The following is a 16,871-nucleotide window of genomic DNA, read 5'->3' on the forward strand; positions in this document are numbered from 1 at the left end:
TCAAAGCAGAAATCTTTCTGCTGAAATCAGTCTTTCCTCCTCCGGAGGGGAAGGACTGTCTTCTATTGACTTCTGTGTCCCCAGCATTAAACAGCTGGTGAACCTTCAGTGATCATTTGTTCAGTTGTTGAGCTGACATTAATTAAAACTAGAAAACCTCTTAATGCTGTTTGGCTTTCAAAAGGTAAACTTTGGGTTTGGCTTCCCAGTGATTTAATTTGGTTTTTTAAAGCCTCTCATTGATTCTCTTACCCCTCACCTAGTGTGATTGAAGATGTGCAAAGCATATCGTTCTCCCTGTCCAAAGCAAACAAGTGCGCACACGACTTCGCAGGTTAGCGGAGGCCTCCCTGGGACCCTGTGTGAAGCAAGTCAGTGAGGGGCTATGGGTGGGCGATGCTCAGGTGCCACTCCCAGGCTGAGGAGAGCGTAACACGCTGCCACCCTGCACCCCACACACGCTCACACAGATGCAGGCCAAGGCGTCATCTAAATTGACCCGTTCAGGGGCTTCCCTGGTGGCGCAGTGGTTAAGAATCCGCCTGCCAATGCAGGGGACACGGGTTCGAGCCCTGGTCCGGGAAGATCCCACATGCCATGGAGCAACTAAGCCCGTGCACTACAACTACTGAGCCTGAGCTCTAGAGCCCGTGTGCCACAACTACTAAAGCCTGAGCGCCTGGACCCCGTGCTCTGCAACAAGAGAAGCCACCACAATGAGAAGCCCGCGCACCACAACAAAGAGTAGCCCCCGATCGCCACAACTAGAGAAAGCCAGCGCACAGCAACGAAGACCCAACACAGCCAAAAATTTTTTTAAAAAGAGTCAAAGAGCACAAACCTGATGGATTTGACTATATAAATAAACAAACGTGTTCAGAATGAAAGAGGGAAGAAGACCTGTTTTATGTAGCTTCTACGGTATCCTAGCAACTGGTTCCCCAGGGCTCGAAGCCGAAAGTTGGAGGAGTGGGATGTCATATCTTGCATGAGGCTCTCACAAAAGTGGACTCTGTTTCCTTGTTCAGGTGTTTTGGCAAATAGTCCCAGCTCTTTTAAAATGAGACTAAAATACTTCAGGCTGTACTTCTTCAGATGGTGTCTACTTAGCTCTTAGTTGTGTGCTGCTCGTTTTCTTACATCCCTAAGATCACAGCGGCTAGAAATGAAAACTGTTGTCAGCACACTGAAACGTCTGCATGTGAAGGCTGCCGAGCCATGCGCGTCTCCTGCGCACACGGAGAGGCCAGAGTGCGTGGTGTGCGCACCTGCCCGCTGACCTCAGGCCTGCGCACTCGCCTGGGCTCCGGGTCGGTCTTGCCAAGCCTGCCTCGCTCAGCTGTCCCCCTGCCTCTCGGACGTCAGAACGCGTCCGGTCCTGCTCTGTCCTGTTTACTTGCATGAAAAGCACAATTGCTTGAGGTTTATTGTCACGTAAGGTAGAAAATGGGAGTCTGTCCTTTTCCAAGGTGAGGTGCCTGGCGTGAACTGTGTCACCCTTGCTCCCACTCAGCCTGGGTGGGGACGGGGCAAGGCGCCCTCACACCAGAAGTAGTGAGACAGGGTCCTCGGAAGCTGCTCCCTTCGACTCCCTGGCTGCCACTTCAGCCACCTGGCTTTGAGGTGACACCGTGTTTTCTTAATTTTACTTCTCAGCCGTTACTATCAGTGTTTTAAGTGCCGCCATATAAAATTAATTTCAAACCAGAAACAAAGCTTTCGCGAACATTTGTTGCCATTAATTTTTGTTCTTAAGGATCCGCTGCTGTGGCTGATTGATTTGACAAATGCTGTCTGATGAGCGAAACTTTAGGGAAAGAACGTCGCTGGGAAACCACGTTAGAAATAACTCGCTTAAATGATTTCGCGTTAATAGTCTTCCGTGGCAGTTGTGAGTTTGCTAGCCTAAGTATTTTGAATTTTGAAACTAAAAGAAACTATATGAAACATCTGTTTATTGTTATATTACTTCTGGTTTTCTTTTAAAAACTTTTGACGACTTTATTTTTTAAGAGCAGTTTTAGGCTTACAACAAAGTTGGGAGGACAGTACGGGGACTTCCCATTTTCCCACAGCCCTCACACGTGCAGAGCCTCCCTCATCAGTAACCCCCAGCAGAGGGGCACTTCTGTTTTTTTAACAGAAGTTGAACCTATGTTGACACATAATTATTACCCAGAGTCCATAGTTTAAGGGTCCACTTTTGATGTTGTACATTCTGTGGGTTTGGACAAATACGTAATGACACGTATCCATCATTGTAGCATCACACAGAGTATTTTCACTGTCCTAAAACCCCTCTGCGCTCCACCTCTGCATTGTCCCTCCCCTGAGCCCGGCAACCACTGATCTTCTCCTGTCTCCATACTTCTGCCTTTTCCAGACTGTCACAGAGTTGGAATCATACAGCACGTAGCCTTCAGATTGGCTTCTTTCACTTGGTAAAGTGCACGTAAGCCTCCTCCACGTCTTGTCATGGCTTGCTAGCTCATTTCTTTCTTTAGTGCTGAAGACTATTCCATTGTCTGGGTGTGCCAAGTACTTGTTTTTCAAAATTCTTGTCTCTAACACTGTTGGCATCATAATCGTTCTGCACACCTCCCCAGTCTCTCTATAGTATAAAGTATAGTTTAAAAGAACTTTTGTTAAGTCTTGACTCTGTATTTCAGAAGTTGTATATCTGACGTATAGATTAGACCGTAAAGTAGTAAGTTTGAAATATCAGCCTAAAATTCACCTGCATGACAGTTTCCCTCAGACACTGCCTCTCGTGGGGCTGAACTCAGATTCCAGGGAGCCTGTCTCTGCAAAGAGTGTGCCGGATGCCTTTTGAAAGTACATTCAGGACACAGTTTACCAGCACAAGGACATCCAGAGTTTCAGTGCTTGGTAATCATACCTCACCTCTTCCCCAAATGGCATTACCAGGCTGTCTCACTGGGCCTGTTGTAGTTGAGGTAGACTCCTCCGGCTGTCATACTCAGGGCGGTCCCCGAGGGTGAAGATCTGCCTTCAGAAGAGCCACTGAATTCAGAACAGAAGGATGACTGCCTGCACACAGCGTGCCCAGAGCACTTCCCGGAACGTGGTTTGTGCTTGAGAAGTGTTGCCGTTGTTATTTAGATGTGTATATTTTCTGACAAAGTTAATTAATTCCCAGTTTTTCTTTTTACGTTTGCGTTCTTTATTAAAATGAGCAGTGACTTTGCATGTGTTTTTAAATCACTGTACTTACATAGCACTGCCACACAGAATCCATATTTTGCAAGACACTTGCGAGGTCGGGTTGCTGGAGTTTGGCGCAGAGAAACATGTTCTAGGTACCCTGACTAATGTCAGTATTTTTGCCTGAAATGACCTTAGTCAAATGTAGCAGTGACAGAGAAGGGCCTGGTCCAAACATCGGTGTGCCACAGCCATTTCACGCCACCGTTAAATAGTAACTGGCTGGCTGTCCGTTTTGCGATCATCATTCTTAGCAGGAAGTGTTGGATTCTCTGTACCACTTATTTGTCTAGAACCGGAAGATTAAAAAAAAAGCCCTTACTGGGCGAGTGAGCCCGTGAAGGGATGAGGTTGGCCCTCATTGGATACAGACAAGGGTGCCGAGGGCCGGGCCCTGGAGCCGCCGGGGCAGGAGGCTGGCAGCCCTGCTCGTGGGCTGTGACGGGGGAGCGCAGCCGGGCTGGCTGTGTCCCAGTGCCAGCCCTGGTGGCAGCTTTCCCACGTTTGTTCGTGGATCTGAGCAGCTCGAAGGGAAGGCGGGGCCTGCTTTCTGCCTGGAGCTGACGGCCTCATGGGGGTGACAGGGGCAGGGAGGCCTCCGGGTGCTCTGGCCTTTCGTGTCCTCATGGCTCTGGGGATCCACATCACCCCCACTTCATTTGGATAACGGTCGCAAACTCAGAACATACAAAAGTAAAGCTAACTTTCAGACATACTCGCCTTTTCCATTCTTACCGTCCTCAGGTCTGGACGTCTCCTCTGAGGTAGAGACAAGGTGCCTTTGCCCCTGGGGCCGCCAGAGTGGGGCATGGCCGTGTGGCCTGTGAGCCCTGGCCGGCCCCCTCCCCACGCCGGCAGCTGGCCTCTGAGCTGCCAGGAAAGGCCGTGTGGGCAACGGGCAGACCTCTTCTTCAGGGTTAACTGAGTGCAGCGGAAAGCAGGCCCCGTGCTGTGCAGAAGCCTCGCTGCTGGACAGAAGCCCGGCAAGAGCAAAGCTAAGAGGTGGTTCGCAGTTTCCAGTACAGGCCCAGCCCTGTGCTGGAGAGCCTTCACGTGACTGTGATGAGCCAGCGCTTACAAGAGAGTCGTGTCTGCATTCTTAGTTAAGGGCCTAATTTTAACATTCTCACGGAAGCTCACAGAATGAAGACAGTGTCAAATGCAGAGAGAGATCTGCACTTTCTGGTTAAGGGTAGGAAAATCCTCTCAGAAGTCAAAACATTTTCCCGGTTTTTGAGAGAAACCGAAATATGTCAGAATCAAAGCTACTCTGCTGTCTTTCTGTCCTAAAGCACCTTCAGAAACTAGCACAGCTCTTGTTCACGTGTTTCCTCTGGGTGTAATTAGGAAGCACCAGGGAATCCTAATGGGTTTTCAAGAAGAAAATGACAACGAAAGTTTCTGATGCACAATCCGTCAGGCACCCGGGCTGCGAGTGGGCTGCACATCCTGGGCAACACTTGTGAATCACTGAGACAGTGGAAGCCGCAGAATTCAGAGGCGCTTTGGGGCGTTACGGGGCAGTATTTCTTAGGGCTGTCTAGTTGAGGGAACATGTGAATTGCCATTTGGCAAATCAACCCAAACTTCAAGTTCAGTCATCCTCATTTTTTTTAATTGTACTTATCTTGAAATACAGTGTGCGTACCGCAAAGTGGGAAGAGCCTATGTGTGTTGTTTGCAAATAATTGTAAAGCAGACATGTGTAACCAACACCCAGGTCAAGGCGAAAAACACTGCCAGACTTCTCTGAGCCCCTCCCCAACCGAGCTCCTTATCAGGCATCCCTGCCCTCCTCCGGTTAGCTCCTGTGCATGCGGCCTACACAGTGTGCTTTGGGTTGGCCGTCTTTGAAATTCATATAAATGGAATCATGGCTTGCATTGTTTTGTCATTTGTCACTCAAAAGCATGATTGTGAGATTCAAGCCAACCGTTGCATGTAGTTTACCGTATAGTATTCCATTGCAAGAAGATACAACGTTTATTCATTCATTCAGTTGGCGGACATGTGGCTCATTTCCACTTTGGGGCTATCACAGTTAATGCTGCTGTGAACTTTTTCGTCCATGCACGTATCCTGGCACGTGAGCATGAGGTGTCTTAAGGACTGGAATCTGTGTCTTGCGTATCTTCAGCTTTATTCTAGGTGATGCCACACTCTTTTTGGAATTGATCGTACCAGTTTTTACTCCCATCAGCAGTGTATGAGCTCCCTTTCCTTTACCTTATCGACACTTGATGCTGTCACTTAGAAATTTTCGCCATTCTGATGAGTATATGTCCTTGTGATGTTAAATACTCTAATTAGTAGTAAGTACATTTTGATTTCTTGTTGATCATTTGGTTTATTGACCATTTGGATTTCCTGTGTCATGAAGATGTTCAAGTTTTTTTTATTCCTATATTTATGTTTTCTTTTTTTTTGCGGTACCTGGGCCTCTCACTGTTGCGGCCTCTCCCATTGCGGAGCACAGGCTCCGGACGCGCAGGCTCAGCAGCCATGGTTCACGGGCCCAGCCGCTCCTCCTGGACCGGGGCACGAACCCACGTCCCCTGCATCGGCAGGCGGACTCCCAACCACTGCGCCACCAGGGAAGCCCCCACCCCCTCTTGATTGGGGACTCTCTGGGAGCTGCTGGGAGGGGAGGAGGGGTGGAGAGGCCACCAGCATGGCCTGGGTGACCCATAGAGTTCATCACCCCCGGAGACTAGTGACATTTGGACCAAGGACAGTGCTAACAGATGCTTAGGCACATGCAGTATGCTGACGCTTTGGTCCCTGCTGGGTCTTGTCGAGTCCACAGTCCTCCAGAAGCGCCACACTGTTTGTGTTCTTCATTTACGCCCTTGTGTCTTAGAACTGTTTCTGACCCTTGGCTGTGCTTTACTAATGTCAGATGTCATTAGTACTAGACCAACAGTCATCTTCCGTAATTTGGATGGGGTTACTTAACGTTCTCTACTCGAAATTTTAATTTCATTTTGAGCTGTTTATTGTTACTTCCAAAGACGTTTTGCAGAGGTAGTCACTCTGACTGGTATCTGAGAGCTTATCTTTCGAGATTTCTTTGAAGAGAAAGGGGGTCTGTTTCAAGTGTTATAAAACCTGCTACTCCTTCGCTGTCGTGTGGGCAGAGCTCAGAAGCTCGCGGTCAGACTGGCCGGAGGAAGGACCGCACTGGGCCTCCCCCAAGTGTCCTCCCGTCGGCTGTGGGCCCTGAGGAGGGCTTAGGAGCAGCGGGGTGGGTGCTGGAGCCTGCATCCCAGCTACGCCCGCCCACTGCAGGTGTGTGACCTCGGACAGGACCTCAGCCTCCTGTGTCTGATGAGTTTTCTCATCAGTAGAATGGGTTTTTAACACCTCCCGCAGGTGGTGTGTTTGTGAAGGTTGAATACTTTCTGTGAGTGCTTGTAACAGCCCCTGACACATGTTGTACACTCTGCAGGTGATAACGCCCGCTGCTGCCATTACTTTTATTATTATTACTGTTATTATTTTATGCAGATAAACTGGCAGTCTTGGCTTACATGAGAGACACTTAAGCTAATTCCTCTGGCAAAGTTTTGCTTACATGGAAGGTAGAAATTCATTCAAGCCAGCGATTCCTTTATTCCAAAGAGCACAGAGCACTATAGAAATACCCTCCTACCTGGCTGCCAGGGCCTTGAGTGGGCTGTCTCTTCTGGGCTCTCACTGGCTTCTCAGTCGTCAGAGCCCAGGGACCTCAGGTTACGTCACACCCTTCTGCGCCATCGCCAAGTGCGGCTTCTCTTCATAAGCTTCTCAGTCGTCAGAGCCCAGGGACCTCAGGTTACGTCACACCTTCTGCGCCATCGCCAAGTGCAGCTTGCTGCCGGCGGTGCCCCTGGATGCGGGTTGAGACTCGGGGGCAGCAGCTTTCCTTGAGAAGTTTACTGTGTCCAGAAAGCCTATCCCTCAGGAGGTCTCCCCTGCAGCCCAGAGGCTGAGGCTGTGCAGCGCGGGGTGGGGTCTGTGTGCATGTGTCACTGATGCCTCACGTACAGCTCAGATCTGACGGGAGAACTGGGGTGCCTGCCCTTGTTAGAGGACGGAGGCCAGGCACCAGGGAGCATTCATCCAGAGGCGTTTAAAACTTCCCTCCTCCTGTGTGCACCAGGAGCTGCAGTGGCCCAGCCCGGAGTCCCTGCACACAGGTGAGCACACGTTCCATAGAAGGGCTCAGGATGACACGGTGACAGTATAGCATGCGGGGACCCAGGAGAGGGGGAGGGCGACCCCCCATGGGACAGGCCCTGCTCCGTATCGTGGGCCTCTGCTACATGCCCGGCATGTGCCAGGCTCTGCTGAGCACGGTACACGCAGTGGCTCCTGCGGAGTCTCAGAAGTGACGTTAGAGCCCTGCCCCAGATACACGTGGAACCGCTTGGTGGCCCCAGGCCCTGTGCTTTAAGTTAGAAGTGGCCGTGGTTGGTTCTGATCTGAGACCTGTTGTGTGGCAGACGCCAGACGGACTGCCCCTTACCACGCCCGGCTTTGAGGTGGTGAGTGAGATGACTCCAGAATGCGCAATGGACAAAATTAGTTTCGGTGCCGTAGGATCCTTTACCACAAAACCCTGTGGATGTGAGGTACCTGCAAGCCCAGCCCTCGCTCGGCCACAGGCGCTTTGGAGTGGGGAGCGCGTGGTGACTGCGGACCCGAGCGGGTATCATCTTCCCGTTACTTCACTGCCACACTGACAGGCTCGCTGGGCGGGGTGGCAGCAGCCAGCCTTGGGTGCCTGCGCTTTAGCCATCTGGGATTCGTGAAGGACAGAGGGCTCATCCCGGCCAGGGGCCAGGCTGAGGACCGTGGTTCCGCGGTTCTTCGCCCACGTGATGATGCTGACGGGCCTGGCAAGATGGAAGGACGGCTCAGGCTCCCGAGAGGGGCCTTCAAGCTGGGACCAGCTCATCTCTCCCTTTAGACGTTGGGTTGACGGAAAGCAAGTCGTGCATACTGAGGACAGTGAATGGAGCCTTTGTTCCAGAATCTTTAAGAAACAGGTTATGCACAGAGACAACATTTCTCTGGTTGACCCTTGTATATACGTTAGGATATTTCTGTCAGATTCAGCAGTGTTTTATTGGGCCTTTGTACCACTTCTTTGATGTTCTAGTTCCCTAGAGATTTAAGAGACCGAAAGGCAGCCTCGGCTTTCCAAGCAGTGGTGTTTCTGAGATGACTTTTTCCCTCGATAAAGACTGAAAGCCTCTCCTCCTTGTAGGACATATTAAACACCAGTGTTGTCTTACGTTCTTCGGACTGTGACCTGCAGTTTACAGATCTGCCAGTTATTTGTTCCCCCACCCTCTGCTGTTAGTTGGGGTTTATTCTACCGTGTTCAGTATTAACGATTAGCCGTTAATTGGCAAATGAGAGCGTACACATACATTGATTTATGAATGCTGTTAGGATACACTACAAAACCTAGAACAGTCCGCATTGGCACGGCACTGAAACACTTGAACCACAGATGTGCCCTCGTATTAAATTGCAAAAATGCAGAGGGAAGTTAGACATCAGATAGACCAACAATTTGGAGAAGGAAGAGGGAGCCCAAAGGGTGGTTTGTGCTGGTTACTGAACACACACTGGTCTCCAGCACCGTGCGAGGAGGCCGGGTGCACAGTCTGCACGATGAAGACTTCCACTTTAGTTTTCTGAGTGAGAAGAGTGCGTAGTCTACCTGAGTGACTTACGTGGAAGTTGAGAGAATCGTTGCAGATGAAGGCAGAGCTGGGATGCGCTTTACTGCGCAGTGAAGTGTCTCTTAGTTTGGAGGTAGAGTCGCCTCTGCAGAAGTGGTTGGCACTTCATACAGGAACACTAACGGCGTTTTTCAGGTTTATTTCCTCCGCGAGGACCCTCTCTTGTCTGTGCCCCGTGTCATAGGTAAGTTGCCCTCCCTTCTCTACCCCCGCCTCGCCCCACTCAGGTGCCCCCTGTGGCGTGTTTGGACAGGTTCCTCCTGCAGCAGTCAGAGCCTCATTGGAACCTGGGGTTCCCTGGGCAGCCGTTTGGGAAATGCCTTTTTTTTTTTTTCTTCTCTCCTCAGAAAGTGAATACTTGAAGAGCAGGGCAGAGGTGGGTCAGGACGCCTGCAGACGGGGTCGGGGTCGGAGACCTGGGCCCACCGGGAGCGTGGCCCCCGAGGTGCACAGTCTCTCCGACTCGCGTGGCTGGGAGGGAAGCAGAGCTGGTTATCTCAGCAGGAGGCGAAGTCATCCTGTCGGTGTCACGTTCCGTGCCCTTTCTTTCCTTCGGCTGACAGAAATTGCCAGATTTTGAAGTGTTTGATTCTCAGCAACGTAAAGCACTTCCAGAACATTTTCAAACCCAACTACTGCTTTGCAGTCTGAAAAATTACGCAGTTTTACCATAGTCTGAGAAGGTACTAGTTTAGATGTGGAAGCTGTTTATTAAGCATCCTCACCTTGAGGGAGGTCTTGTCATGATGTGGCAGAAGAGGACATGGTTTCGTGGAAGCCTAATGACATGGTCTTGCCTGGTATGGGGCGTCCTGTTCTCAGACCAACTTCATCAAAGGTTTCTGACGTCTGTTCTGTGGCCTGCTAAGTAGTATGCTTTGGAAAGTTTGCCAGTACATAAACTCCTTGCCATAAACGGGTTTGTTGTCTAAAAATAATTTTTAAAAATATCCTGGAAGCAAAATTAAACGTAGATATTATGTATAGTAGACATATTTGTTATATGTACATTATACATTTTATATTAAATATAGATATATATATTACACATCTACAGGTATATTAATATATAAAACACCATTTACAGATATTACGCATATAGTTTTGTCTGTACACACATATATATCCTGAAAAGTCAGTAAAATCTTCTATCATTTAAATTGTTTTAATTTAAATAGTTTAAGTTTTTCAGTACCAGTTCCTTTAAAAGCTTATTTTTTCATTCAGCGAATATTTATTGGTTCCTTCCATGTTCTAGGCCAGAGTTTTGCAAACCTTTTCTGTGAAGGGCTGCATTTAGTCAGCAGTTCTGGCTTTGCTAGCCATACTGTCTCCATCACAACTCACCAGCTCAGCCGCTGCAGCGTGAAAGCAGCCGTAAACAGTTCATAAATGAATGAGCATGGCTGTGTGCCGGTAAGACTTTATTATGGAGACTGACGTTTGAACTGCAAATAATTTTTGTGTGTCACAAATTGGTATTCTTTGGATTTTTTTCCCCAACCATTTAAAAATATGAAAACTACTTTTAACTTGCAGCCATGCAAAAACATGGGCCATAATTTACCACTCCCTGTTCTCAGCAGCCTTCTAGACACAGCAGTGACCAGAGCAGAGTCCCTGTCATAGCGGGGCCTGCGTCCCGGGCACCTGCAGGACTTCAGGCAGCACTGATTTCAATAACTGAAAGTTAGGTGGCGTCTTTCTCATCAGACAGTTCCAGGTTTAATGTTTTAACTCACCTAACTTGACTTTAAAAGTGAATTGGGCACATACATCTGCTGGTTGTGGACTCTTTTTCTGTCTCGGTTAGTCCCCCAGCCTACATCCTTCTGCCCTGCCCTGTCTCCTCACCTACCTGGTGCAAGGCTGCAGGGCTCAGCGTGGAGCCCGCGTCTTCCCGAATCCCGATGCACCACTGCCACCACACGAGTGCTCGGCGGGGGGTGGGGCAGGGACCACTTCTCGCTTGGACTCACCAGGCCCTGTGGTTTCCAGGTGCTCAGTCCCACGCTCGTCTCTGTGGCTCCTTCAGACACCACGTGTTCTGATGAAGAGCCGGCTGGACTGTCGAGTCCTCACCGTAGTGCTGATCGCAGGGTTCTTTGAAGGCAGTTTTGTAACAAACAGGCTCACGCCTTCTGTTTGGAGTCGCCATGGAAACGTTAGAAGCTGTCTTTCTAAAGGCAAGCAGACAATAAAGCACTTCGAGTGTTAAGGATTAGAGGCTCTAGAAGATGTTTAATTTTCTCCCCCACTCTTGCTTGCTTTCTGTCTCCGTAGAGAGGGAACAAGAGGGTGATGTGAATATTAACCGGGGCACGCTTTCATCTCCCTGTGACCCTCGAGGCTCGGCCTTTCCTGCGCTAACGAGGGGAGTCGTGCGTGCATATTCATAAGCCGGGCTTGGGCATCAGACACTGCTCACGGCGGGGACGGGGGGGGGGGGGGGGGGTGCGGCTTTCCGTGCTTCTCTTTTCGACGCAAACATTATGAAAGCAACGACTATTAAAATTTGGTTTTTTAATTATTATTAAGTCGGAGACCCTAGACATTAGTGCCAAAATGTTCCCACTGGAAATAGGGACAGATTAGAGGACCTTTGTGTGGTATTTAATTTATAGGCGGACAGTACAAACCCCAAAATGCTGTGCTTGTTTAGGGTAGAGATGTAGCGCACATCTTTAGTATCTGCCCAAGAAGAGCGTGAAGCGGCACGTCGTGAAATCCTCCTTAAAGAGGAAATAAGATCAGTTTCACTTACAAAGAATATGAACTGTATACATTTAAGTGAAAGTGTTGGGGGTTGCACTGTTGTTCGTGTGTTATCTCTGATATTCAAGGTTCTGGAAGGGCATTGACCCCACTGTGGCTGTGTGGCCTTCCTCCCCCCCACCCCTCCCATGCCCTCCACTTAACGTCTTTTGCCCTTTGAATACCGGTTTCGGAAGAAGACTAGATTGCCTTTGCTGCCTTGGACTCCAGTGCTACTTCCACTGGGTTGTTGATATGGTGGCTGTACCAGGAGCCCCATCCGTGGGAGACGTGACGGTCACGTCCGTTCCTGAAGCCGTGCGGCCCAGCGGGTCTGTCCATCAGGAAAATCGTCATCAATCTCATCCTCTTCCGTGCTCCTTTTTCCTGCATATAAAACGGGGATCGTGTAAGTTTTTCTACAGAAATGAGATACTAAACACTTCTTAGAACACCGTTATGGGACTTCCACAAAATGTGCTAGTTACCCCCGCAGATGAACATGATTGAAATCCACCCTTGCATCTGTCCACATGGGAATTCTCCCGTGTTTTGTTGTCATGGACCTCTTATTAACACGGTCCAGCTTCCTTGCCCAGGTTGCATTTACTTTCATCTAGTCTCAACCCTGCAAAGCCCTGAGTCAGGAAACCACACCAAGGACTGCCGCAGAAGGAAAAGCACAGCCTGTGTGGGTCACTACAGTGCCACGATGCCTTCCTGCGCGCGCGTACACAAACGCACACACACACACGCACACGGTGAGTGGGAGATAGCGTTTGCTCACTTGGACATCAGGCAAACATTTCCCAGCACCGTTCTTGGAACGGAGGACAGAAGGGTAAATAAGACATCAGACTTGCTTATGAGGAGTTCACAGGGTGTTCAGGTGGACGGAGATATAAACAGATAATCATAGCTCACATGACGTCAACAAACACATTGAGAATCCACTCTGTGTCAGCACCGAGCTGTGTGCTGGGGATCTAGAGGTGGATTCTGTGTGGCTCCTGGCCTTGAGAAGCTCATAGACACCTAAGCAGATAAGTAAGTGCAATGGGATGAGAACTAGTTAAAAAAAAAAGGGCGGGGGGTGGGGGGAGGTGTTTTGGAAATACAGAGCAGGCGCGCCTAGCTTATGCTGGTGACGAGGGGGGGCTGAGACAGAGAGGGTGGGCTTCCAGGAGCGTGAGCTCGGCTGTGCGCCCTGTGGGGAAGGGGCAGGTGAGGGGAGGCGTGTCCCGGGGCAGGGCCTCATGTGTGGATAGACAGGTGGGGCCTGGCGAGGTGATGTTGACAGAGCCTGGGGTGTGAAGGGCACCTGGCACAGAGGGATGCAGGGACCCTCTGCAGGGGTCTTATTTGCCCTGTAACTGAAACCATTTGACAGTTCGAGCTCTGCATGGTGGTTCCTTCCCCCAGAGACACTCGGCATTGGCAACTGGCAGTGAGAAGGCTGGCATCACATTCCTCGATTACAGAGCCAATCAACCCTCCAGTTTTGAGGTGCTTGCGAGGCATTTCTGGGAATTTCCCTTTTCTTTCAATTATATTTAAGCTTCCTGGTTAGGAAGCTTCAGGAAGCAGCTTTTTGCATCTGTCATTTAGCGTTAGAGAGTTATACCTATGAACTAGAATTCTCTAGGCTTGCCTAAATTTACCCTCAGTTGTTCGCTTCGCCAGTCGGTTCTCATGATCACTGCCTCCCCCTTTTCCTACAACAAGTGAGGAAATGGATTTGAGTAATGATGATGTCCTGCATGAGAAATCAGTTGTAGCAAATGATTCATTGTTGAGAAATTTACTGATGTGTTGGAAGTTTCTGTCGCCCGGGATCATCATTTTTATTCTCTATCCTGTCACAAAGTGGGGGTTTGGTGATGTGGCAAAGGAGAAACGCAGATTTAGGTTTTTTTTTTTTTTTTTTTTTGCGGTACGCGGGCCTCTCACTGCCGTGGCCTCTCGCGTTGCAGAGCACAGGCTCCGGACGTGCAGGCTCAGCGGCCATGGCTCATGGGCCCAGCCGCTCCGCGGCATTGTGGGATCTTCCCGGACCGGGGCACGAACCTGTGTCCCCCGCATCGGCAGGCGGACTCTCAACCGCTGCGCCACCAGGGAAGCCCTGATTTAGGTTTTACGTGTTGTGAGTACTTGTGTGGATTCATCTCCAGGAAAGGAGTACCGTCTTCTGAAGGACCTGGGCTTTATCATGAGAGGATGACAGGCAATGGCGAGATGAGAACACTTTCCCCACCAAAGGGGGCGGCTAACTATAGAAACACATCAGCTGGGCGCCGGCAATTCCCATTCTTTGCCCTTTGGAACACGTTAGCCATTCATACCCCCGAGTGGTTTTGATGATAAGCCTCTTAAGACCAGTGGGTCATTTCCTCCACAGCGTTTGCTGGTCCTCTTCCTCATGCAGCCCCGCGGCCCGTCCTGGAGGAGCTGGGGAGGCGGGCCGGCCGGCAGCTGGTTCCTGTGTGAGGCCCCAGTGTGATCGGACTGCGGGCCAGTGTGGGCTGTGTTGGAGGGACTGACAGGGAGCAACCACAAAATGCTTCCTGAACGCGAAGCTGGTGCATTTCCTGTGTTTCATTTGCCTAACTTTAGTCTCAGGCTCACTTTTTAGTTTCCTCTGAGGTTATTGCACTAGGGAAACAGTTTGATACACTTTCTTTGTGCACATGGCGGCCTTTCTCTGTGGCTTCCTGTGTCCAGACGAGGAGCCAGAAGCGTCTCGGCCCCAGCCTCACCGCCGTGCTGGGACGTGCGACGGGATTAGGAGTGCCGACTCAACAGCTGAAGGACCCGCCTCTCATACCTTCTGGGGGCACAGAGCCCCAGTTCTGGCATCAGAAATGCCTGCATGGGAAACGTCTGGTAATAAGGAGAAAGGGCTTTTTTCCTGCTACCTTCCATCTGATCTTGGGCAGGGGGGCCTCTTTTCGTTGGAAAAAGTGTCTGTTCCACGCTTGGCACTTTGTTTCTTCCGAACCAACAGAGGGTGCCAGGCCCACTGTTCTTGGTATCTCTCTGTGTCCCTGGATCCAAGACTACAGCAGTTTTTATACAGCCTTTAGAGAAGGACATCTAGCCGCAACTTAATGCCTTTGTGAGGTTCACGCAGCTCTTGGTAACTAAATCAAAGACTTCAGAAAACAGTGCAGTGATTCTATATTCTTCGTAAGGTGTCTTCTGTCTGCTGTGAAAGACGCTGCGCACAACATTTAAAATTAGGGCCAGGGCACAGTAAGGCACAAGGATGAGATGCTTTCTCAAGGGCACAAGGATTCAGACTGAGCAGTAAATCCTTCAAAGTCTTCCTTCATCTTTAAAATATGGAATGAGGGAAATTCCATGGTGACTCCCAGCAAACAGTTCTTATCTGTAACTGGGCTTACTTTAAACAAGACGGTTGTCTTGTCTGATTCCAGCCTGGCGTCTTCATGCCTCATCCTGTAGCGCTCTTACTCCTGGCCTGCTGACTCAGTAACATGATCACCCAACGTACGTGTGTGCGTGCGCGCGCATGTGCAGTCCTGCACACAGGCTTGTGTTCACACACCTCAGATGTGACTGCTCTAAGCCTTTGCTTCCTCGTTCGTTCATTCAGTTCAGTATCTCTGTGGGCCGGTTGCTGGACATCTCACACACACACACACACACACACACACGCACACACACACACACACATTGGACATACATGTGTATATGCGTGTCATAACTTTTTAATTATTTCTCGCTTTGCATGCGTATTCATAGCACATCCTCAAGAAAAATGTGTTGGTTCTGGGCTTTTAGGGTTGCTTGCTCCTCTCCTCCTTTTCCAGTAATGCTCGTGGGAAGTTCTAAAACAGGAAAGTACATTGGCAGATTCCTTCACTCTGGTTCCAGTTCTCACCCAGTGGGTGGTGCTGGCCATCCGAAACCTCACGGAGGACAATAGCCAAAACCAAGACTTGATTGCCAAGATGGAGGAGCAGGGCCTGGCAGACGCGTCCCTGCTTAAAAAAGTGGGCTTTGAAGTTGAGAAGAGGGGTGACAAGCTGATTCTGAAGTCCACTAGTGACACACCTCAGCTGGTAAGTATGCCAGAAGGAGTGGTCCTTCCCTTTCAGTCTGTAGAAAGTGGTCCCTGCTTCCCCATCACCTTGGGTGTGACACAGTTCCTTCATAAGGACATGGATGGGAGTAATTTTGCCTTCTAAGATGGCAAAGAAAGCCCTAAGTTTAATTGCAAGTAATTTTTCATTCAGGCTTTATGCTGCCATTTTCTTAAGATAGTTGAAATTTCAAACTCGTTCTAGGGGAAAAATAGAAAATGGTATCGAAATTTTCACGTGGTCTAAAAGTTTTTGGCAGTAATTAGACTTTCTTTAAAAGATAGCTAATGTTCAGCAATGAAAAGAACACAAAACTCCTTGTATGATATTGAATGAGTTGTTTCAGGTTTCTTTCCATTACTTCTATCGTTGACCAAAATTCTCTGTATGTTTTTTCCTTTGTTCTTGTAAATAGCTCTGTTACATCTGCAGTTTTGTTTTTTTTCTTCTTAGTGAATGAACTCTCCATCCAAAACTGAATTTTTGGAATCTGTTTCATGGATTTTTCATCTTCTGCAGTATGTGAATTTGCGAGTGTTTGAAGATTTATTAAGTACAAATTCAAGAACCTGTGAATCTTTTAGACAATAGAGTTAAATGCGTATAAGCTTAAAAGTGAAAGTACATGAGTATTCTGTGGTTTCTTTGCTTTAAAAATGTAATTGTCTGGTTTGCTTTTGTCCCCGTGGATACAATGTGCGTTTAAGTGATATATTGTACTTACTGTGGCCGCAGATAATAAATTCCTCTTGTTGAGCGCATGTCCCTTCCTTGGCAAAGGCTTGGAAGTTTGCTCGGGTCCGCTTGCTCCTCGGCAGGTCGGCCTCCTTCCCTTCATTGTCTCTTCCCGTGGGGTTTTCTGGGCTGTGGCAGGCAGCTGAAGTAGTTTCTCACTGTGATTAATTCTAGCAATCTCTTTTCACCCCTTCTGCCTTTCCAAAACATTGACAAGACTCATTTCCAGTTAATTAATTCGAGAGATGCTGAAGAATGGAGGGCTGTCCCTCTTCACTTTAGGTCCTGGGCTGTGTTGTCACTGAGCCCTGTCCCT

At 49.2% G+C, this 16,871-nt stretch overlaps 1 protein-coding gene across 1 annotated transcript in view; it reads left to right on the forward strand.

Moving 5' to 3' along the window:
* ATXN10 (ataxin 10) overlaps positions 1 to 16,576 on the forward strand; it is a 153,585-nt gene extending 137,009 nt beyond the window's left edge. Inside the window, exons 11-12 of the mRNA XM_082666280.1 lie at positions 15,612 to 15,799; positions 16,274 to 16,576. Of these exons, the coding sequence (XP_082522406.1) occupies positions 15,612 to 15,799; positions 16,274 to 16,276 (191 nt within the window). The 3' untranslated portion in view covers positions 16,277 to 16,576. The remainder of the gene's footprint in view (positions 1 to 15,611; positions 15,800 to 16,273) is intronic.
* The last annotated feature ends 295 nt before the right edge of the window (positions 16,577 to 16,871 follow it).

The sequence above is a fragment of the Grampus griseus genome (assembly GCF_964374135.1).
Source record: "Grampus griseus genome assembly, chromosome: 11".
NCBI lineage: Eukaryota > Metazoa > Chordata > Mammalia > Artiodactyla > Delphinidae > Grampus > Grampus griseus.